The sequence below is a fragment of the Hyla sarda genome, chromosome 2, assembly GCF_029499605.1.
Source record: "Hyla sarda isolate aHylSar1 chromosome 2, aHylSar1.hap1, whole genome shotgun sequence".
Taxonomy (NCBI): Eukaryota; Metazoa; Chordata; class Amphibia; order Anura; family Hylidae; genus Hyla; species Hyla sarda.
In genome coordinates, this window is record NC_079190.1 from 38658044 (window position 1) to 38665641 (window position 7598).

General features: G+C 57.9%; 1 protein-coding gene across 1 annotated transcript in view; it reads right to left on the bottom strand.

The window, feature by feature from the left end:
• The window catches only part of TMEM123 (transmembrane protein 123), a 45325-nt gene extending 38038 nt beyond the window's left edge, over nucleotides 1-7287 (bottom strand). The window contains exon 1 of the mRNA XM_056561554.1: nucleotides 7083-7287. Coding sequence (XP_056417529.1) covers nucleotides 7083-7170 — 88 coding nt within the window. The 5' untranslated portion in view covers nucleotides 7171-7287. The remainder of the gene's footprint in view (nucleotides 1-7082) is intronic.
• Between the last annotated feature and the right edge of the window lie 311 nt (nucleotides 7288-7598).

A 7598-nucleotide genomic window follows, 5' to 3' on the forward strand; every position in this document is an offset into this window, starting at 1 on the left:
TTCCCCTTTAGAAATTTCCCCGTTGGATGACGTAACATTAGGCGACGTCCTGGCTCCTAGGGCTGCACAATTTGGGGAAAATGTGCGATTGTGATTGTAGAGGGAAATATTGTGATTTTAATATGAAATTACGATATAATAAATTGTGAAATCCCCCACTTCACATCTCCCCATTTCATATCCACACTCCTGTGTCCACATCCGCGCCCCCCCCCCACCCATGGGTCCACATCCGCGCCCCCCCCACCCATGGGTCCACATCCGCGCCCCCCCCCACCCATGGGTCCACATCCGCGCCCCCCCCACCCATGGGTCCACATCCGCGCCCCCCCCCACCCATGGGTCCACATCCGCGCCCCCCCCACCCATGGGTCCACATCCGCGCCCCCCCCCACCCATGGGTCCACATCCGCGCCCCCCCCCCCACCCATGGGTCCACATCCGCGCCCCCCCCCCCACCCATGGGTCCACATCCGCGCCCCCCCCCCACCCATGGGTCCACATCCGCGCCCCCCCCACCCATGTGTCCACATCCGCGCCCCCCCCACCCATGTGTCCACATCCGCGCCCCCCCACCCATGTGTCCACATCCGCGCCCCCCCACCCATGTGTCCACATCCGCGCCCCCCCACCCATGTGTCCACATCCGCGCCCCCCCACCCATGTGTCCACATCCGCGCCCCCCCACCCATGTGTCCACATCCGCGCCCCCCCCACCCATGTGTCCACATCCGCGCCCCCCCCCACCCATGTGTCCACATCCGCGCCCCCCCACCCATGTGTCCACATCCGCGCCCCCCCCACCCATGTGTCCACATCCGCGCCCCCCCACCCATGTGTCCACATCCGCCCCCCCCCCCGCCCATGTGTCCACATCCGCGCCCCCCCCGCCCATATGTCCACATCCGCGCCCCCCACCCATGTGTCCACATCCGCGCCCCCCCACCCATGTGTCCACATCCGCGCCCCCCCCCCACCCATGTGTCCACATCCGCGCCCCCCCCCACCCATGTGTCCACATCCGCGCCCCCCCCGCCCATGTGTCCACATCCGCGCCCCCCCCGCCCATGTGTCCACATCCGCGCCCCCCACCCATGTGTCCACATCCGCGCCCTCCCACCCATGTGTCCACATCCGCGCCCCCCCACCCATGTGTCCACATCCGCGCCCCCCCCCACCCATGTGTCCACATCCGCGCCCCCCCCCCACCCATGTGTCCACATCCGCGCCCCCCCCGCCCATGTGTCCACATCCGCGCCCCCCCCGCCCATATGTCCACATCCGCGCCCCCCCCACCCATATGTCCACATCCGCGCCCCCCACCCATATGTCCACATCCGCGCCCCCCCACCCATATGTCCACATCCGCGCCCCCCCCACCCATATGTCCACATCCGCGCCCCCCCACCCATGTCCACCCCCCCATATGTCACATCCCCCCATATGTCCACACACCCCCCATTTGTCACATCCCCCCCATGTCCACACTCCCATGTCACATCCCCCCCATGTCACATCCTCCCCCCCATGTTCACACTTCCATGTCACATCTCCACCATTTCATGTCCACAGCCCCATTTCACATCCCCCCTATTGATGTTGTGCCGTGCGCAGGGGAAACGAGTAAGTGCTCATTTGTCAGCAATTAGACATGTTATAGCTTCCATCGTAATTCGGACCTTGACAGCAGAGGAAAACGTAATCCACACAGAACTTTAAAGTTTTGTCGTGTGAACAAGCCCCATACTAAACAAGGCTGGAAATTGGTTCAAGTGCCATGGAAAAGGGGGAGGGGACGCCTGCATATATGAGGGAGAAGAGGCGCCCATGAGGTGGCATTCTGCATTCCATGCCTTGTGCTCAGATCGGAGTCCATTACACCTCGTATAAAGTAAAAGGCATCCGAAGTAGAAAACAGTTTTAATGATGGGCTCTACTGTACGGTCATAAAACCTCCAAAATGATGGAGCCCTGGAGGAGTAATGGACATTTACAAGGTACAAGTATTTCGTGAAAAAAAAAACACCTCCACTGCACTGGCTGCTCAAAAGTACCCAGGCTCAACGTGTACAGTGATCCCCGACATACAATCTCTAAGGGGCCATCGTATGTTGAATGCAGCATCAACATACGATGCTTCTGTGTGTCGGGGCCATCGCAAAAACGGCTATCCGGCAGTGCTCACTGCTTCAGCTGCGGATAGGCGTTTAAAGGGGTAGTCCAGTGGTGAAAAATTTATCCCCTATCCTAAGGATAGGGGATAAGTTTGAGATCGCGGGGGTCCGACCGCTGGGGTCCCCTGCGATCTCTCTGTACAGGGCCCCGGCTCTCCGGCCTGATAGTGGGTGTCGACCCCCGCACGAAGCGGCGGCCGACACGCCCCCTCAATACATCTCAATGGCAGAGCCGGAGATTGCCGAAGGCAGCGCTTCGGCTCTGCCACAGAGTTGTATTGAGGGGGCGTGTCGGCCACCGCTTCGTGTGGAGGTCGACACGCCCCCTTCCCGCGGGCTGTCGGGGCTCCGTATAGGAGATCGCAGGGGGCCCCAGCAGTCGGACCCCCTGCGATCTGCAACTTATCCCCTATCCTTAAGATAGGGGATAAGTTGTTAACCACTGAGTCACCACTGGACTACTCCTTTAATGTGCCTCACGTGCCCCGCTCAATGATACGTACATGTCCCTGCCGCTCCAGCCTGTCAGTTTGCCGCTCCTCTGCTGCCGCATCTCTACATCGCCGCTGCCCTGCACTGCGACAGAGAGGAGCGGCGAACTGACAGGCCGGAGAAGTGGGGACATGTGAGTATCATTAAGCATCCATGTACTTAACAGACGATGGTCCGCCTGGAACCAATTATCATCGGATGTTGAGCGATCACTATTTTATGGGTTTTTTTTACAGCACGGACGACTCGTTTCGGCCTTCCTCGGGACACCAAGAATTCCCCAGGTTGTGGATTAGATGAACTGGGGTTCTGGTCCGGATCCCCTGTGTTGTGTTCCTGCTGTGCTGCATGGTCTCCGGACCAGAACCCCAGTTCATCTAATCCACAACCTGGGGAATTCTTGGTCGACCCGAGGAAGGCACGAGCTAGTGCCGAAACGCATCGTCTGTACTGTAAAAAAAGGCATAGAATAAAATATACGTTGTCCTGTGCTGGCCTGGGTCCTTCTTTCCTGTCTAAGATATGAGCAGCGCCTCCTAGACCATTTTTTGCTTGCATTTCCGCTATTCCATATGGGTCTCCTTTTGGGGTCTGGTGCAGCAGCCATCATATACATTGCCTATTTTTTTTAGTATGCACTCAGCAGGTCAGTATATCACTTTGGTGTGGTGGAGGGTGGACACCATTTGATATACGATACCAGGGAGCGCCCCCAGTTTTTGCTCTCTTTCTTTCTCCCAATTCTCTCTGCTGCACTAACACTGGGGACGGGTTAATCTCCCTGTCTGTTGTTTTAATGATAAACACTGAACCTCAAGTTTCGGAATGAGGAAGTCATCCATCAGCGTCTTCCTGCACACTAGCCGCACGCTACTGACTGAGGTCAGCAAAGTTTATATAACAGCGCTGTATGGACGGTCATGTCTGCACTATGGGGCACATTTATTAAATCTATAAGAATCTAGGAGCAAGGAGGCCGCCCGTCACATAACGTTATATGATCAATCATTAGGGTCCCCTCATATACCCGTGTCCCCGTCATTAATGGCACCTCTTCTCCATCGTTTCTCAGTCATTAATGTACTTTCATATTCATGTGTCACAGTGATTAGTGTCCCCTCATTTCTTCCTGAGTCAGTCAGTGTCCCCTCATTTCTTCCTGAGTCAGTCAGTGTCCCCTCATTTCTTCCTGTTTAACAGTCAGTGTCCCCCGATGCGCCCGTGTCGCCGTCATTAGTGTCCCCCGACGCGCCCGTGTCGCCGTCATTAGTGTCCCCCGACGCGCCCGTGTCGCCGTCATTAGTGTCCCCCGACGCGCCCGTGTCGCCGTCATTAGTGTCCCCCGACGCGCCCGTGTCGCCGTCATTAGTGTCCCCCGACCCGCCCGTGTCGCCGTCATTAGTGTCCCCCGACCCGCCCGTGTCGCCGTCATTAGTGTCCCCCGACCCGCCCGTGTCGCCGTCATTAGTGTCCCCCGACCCGCCCGTGTCGCCGTCATTAGTGTCCCTCGACCCGCCCGTGTCGCCGTCATTAGTGTCCCCCGACCCGCCGTCATTAGTGTCCCCCGATCCGCCCGTGTCTCCGTCATTAGTGTCCCCCGATCCGCCCGTGTCTCCGTCATTAGTGTCCCTAGATCTGCCCGTGTCTCCGCCATTAGTGTCCCCTGATCCGCCTGTGTCTCCGTCATTAGTGTCCCCTGATCCGCCCGTGTCTCCGTCATTAGTGTCCCCTCTTCTCCCGTTTCTCAGTCATTAGTGTCCCCTCATTTCTCCCTCTATCACAGTCTTCCGTGTGCCCTCACCTACCCAGTGTCACAGTCATAAGTGTCCCCTTGATGTTCAGAAGCGGCTATCTTCACAGAGCGCTCAGGTGTACAACAGCCAATCAGCAGCTTCGGCGATCACATTCAGTACTCCTAAGTACAGATCGAGACTGCCGTGGGTGCCGATTGGCTGTCGGCAGTCACCTGACATCCACTGTTCATGTAACAACAGAGGCCGACCGGAGGCACAACTGGGGATCAGCGCAGGAACCGAGGAGATAAGTAAGGTCAATATTTATTTTTTTAAAGATGGAAGACCCCCTAGGGCTGACTTAAATTATGGAAAACCATGGCAACCTGGGATTCGTTGAGCCCTGGATTAATAGGACCTATGAGAATTTATACATTTCCCTTGGATAGTGTTTCCCAACCAGAGTGCCTCCAGCTGTTGCAAAACTACAACTCCCAGCATGCCCGGACAGCCAACGGCTGTCCGGGCATGCTGGGAGTTGTAGTTTTGCAACAGCTGGAGGCACCCTGGTTGGGAAACACTATGAAAAAGAATGTTGTGTGCTAGAGTTACCCACAACTACTGTGGTAATCCCTGTCAGGTCACCTAAGAAGGGAAATTCACTTTCTTGCAGTTCCTAATAGGTTTTCTTGTGGTTTTTGTTCACGGTAAGAGGAGGAGGACGACTTCCTGTCTACATTTCCACCCCGGACCCCGTCTTGTCTTCTGAGGCTGGGGGGGGGGGGGGCCGAGCAGGAAGTAGGATGTAAGATCATAAATTCCTTGTGGGGCTGCAGGGATGAGAAGAAATCCTAAGCGCCGATTACAGGGTCACATGTCAGGACTTTATCTAAGAGTTTGTTATTGTCGTTGACCACATGAAATGTCACCATTCGGGTACCAGCTGCGTCACGGGCACAGATAAGATCGGCTTTAGTGACAACTGCAGCAACGCTGCGCGGCAGAACGTCTGGACCATGGATGGTTTCCATGACATGCCGGGAAACGGACATGGCAGACGAGTGACATATCTGCCCCACCACCACTACTCAAGCCCCCACCATTACACGAAATGTCACTCCGCCACTACACAAAGCTGCACCTGCCCCGCCACCACAGCACAAAGTTCTAATGAACCCCAAACTACACGAAGATGCCCAGAAAGCAATACATGAAACTCCACCAACCCCCAACTACACGAAGATGCCCCTGCCACATCCTGACGCTACAGCCACCACAACCACTACAAAAGTCTCTTCCCACCACTGCACAAAGATGCCCCTGCCCCTCCGCCACTACAAGAAGATTCACCTGCCCCACTGCCACTACGCAAAGTTTTACCCTGCCACCATGCAAAGATGCCCCTGCCCTACCGCCACTACATGAAGCTCCACCCACCCCGTTACGCATAGCCATCACCTGTCCCACCACTACATGAAGATCCACCCACCCCTGCTACAAAAAGATACCCCCCTACCCGCCATCACTACAGTAATTTTCACCTGCCCCACTGCCACTACATGAAGGTTACCTTAACTAAACTGCCCCTGCCCTGCCGCCACCATACGAAGCTCCACCAATGCCCAACTACACAAAGATGCCCCTGCCCCTACACAAAGTATCCCTGCCCCGTCCCCTCCTCACGAGGCTCCTCCAGCCCCGTCCCCTCCTCACGAGGCTCCTCCTGCCCCGTCCCCTCCTCACGACGCTCCTCCTGCCCCGTCCCCTCCTCACGAGGCTCCTCCTGCCCCGTCCCCTCCTCACGAGGCTCCTCCTGCCCCGTCCCCTCCTCAGGAGGCTCCTCCAGCCCCGTCCCCTCCTCAGGAGGCTCCTCCTGCCCCGTCCCCTCCTCACGAGGCTCCTCCAGCCCCGTCCCCTCCTCACGAGGCTCCTCCTGCCCCGTCCCCTCCTCACGAGGCTCCTCCTGCCCCGTCCCCTCCTCACGAGGCTCCTCCTGCCCCGTCCCCTCCTCACGAGGCTCCTCCTGCCCCGTCCCCTCCTCACGAGGCTCCTCCTGCCCCGTCCCCTCCTCAGGAGGCTCCTCCAGCCCCGTCCCCTCCTCACGAGGCTCCTCCTGCCCCGTCCCCTCCTCACGAGGCTCCTCCTGCCCCGTCCCCTCCTCACGAGGCTCCTCCAGCCCCGTCCCCTCCTCACGAGGCTCCTCCTGCCCCGTCCCCTCCTCACGAGGCTCCTCCAGCCCCGTCCCCTCCTCACGAGGCTCCTCCTGCCCCGTCCCCTCCTCACGAGGCTCCTCCTGCCCCGTCCCCTCCTCACGAGGCTCCTCCTGCCCCGTCCCCTCCTCACGAGGCTCCTCCTGCCCCGTCCCCTCCTCACGACGCTCCTCCTGCCCCGTCCCCTCCTCACGACGCTCCTCCTGCCCCGTCCCGTCTTCACGAGGCTCCACCCACCTTGAAGCTCCACCCCGTTGTCACTTCAGGAGGGTCCACCTGCCCCTACACATAGCTCCACCTGCCTCGCTCCCACTTTAAGAAACCTGCAGCACCAGCTAACTGTTCTGGTCACATGACTGGAGCCCAAACCACAGCTTCACTCCACTACTGTGCAGGGTCCGCACTGCTGCCTCACACTACTCCACCCGCAATACTTCTAAGTGTCCATCACACTCCGCAGCCCGCATACTCACCAGGATCGTCCGCTATCACCGTGCACAATGCAGCCAGGAGCAGCAGCCCCGTCCACAGCCAGCTCCGGGAATCCACCGAGAACTTCATCTTGTACCGGTAACCGCGGAGACGAAATCACTGAAAACACAGCTGCGCAGCTCAACCTCAGCCTGCCGGGACCCAGCGCTAAGCACTGGCGGGCGTGACCGCGGCGCGCAAGTTGTGGAACGCAAACGTCTGTGCGTGGTACGTGTGCGCTCCAGAGGCGACGTCATGACGTCATCGGTGCACTTTTCTAAGGGGTAGTGCGTTATGCTTTACTGTCACAAAAAGTTTAGCTTTACCTGTGTGTTATACATCATTGGAAATATTGCAGTCATTTATAACACTATCAATATATTAATGCCTATTATGTATATGTGAATACAATCCTCCCTTACACATGCACTCTCAGCTTGGTAGAGCGTGCATGTGCTTCAAATGGGTAAGAGCAGTGTTTCCCAACCAGGGTGCTTCCAGCTGTTGCAAAACTATAA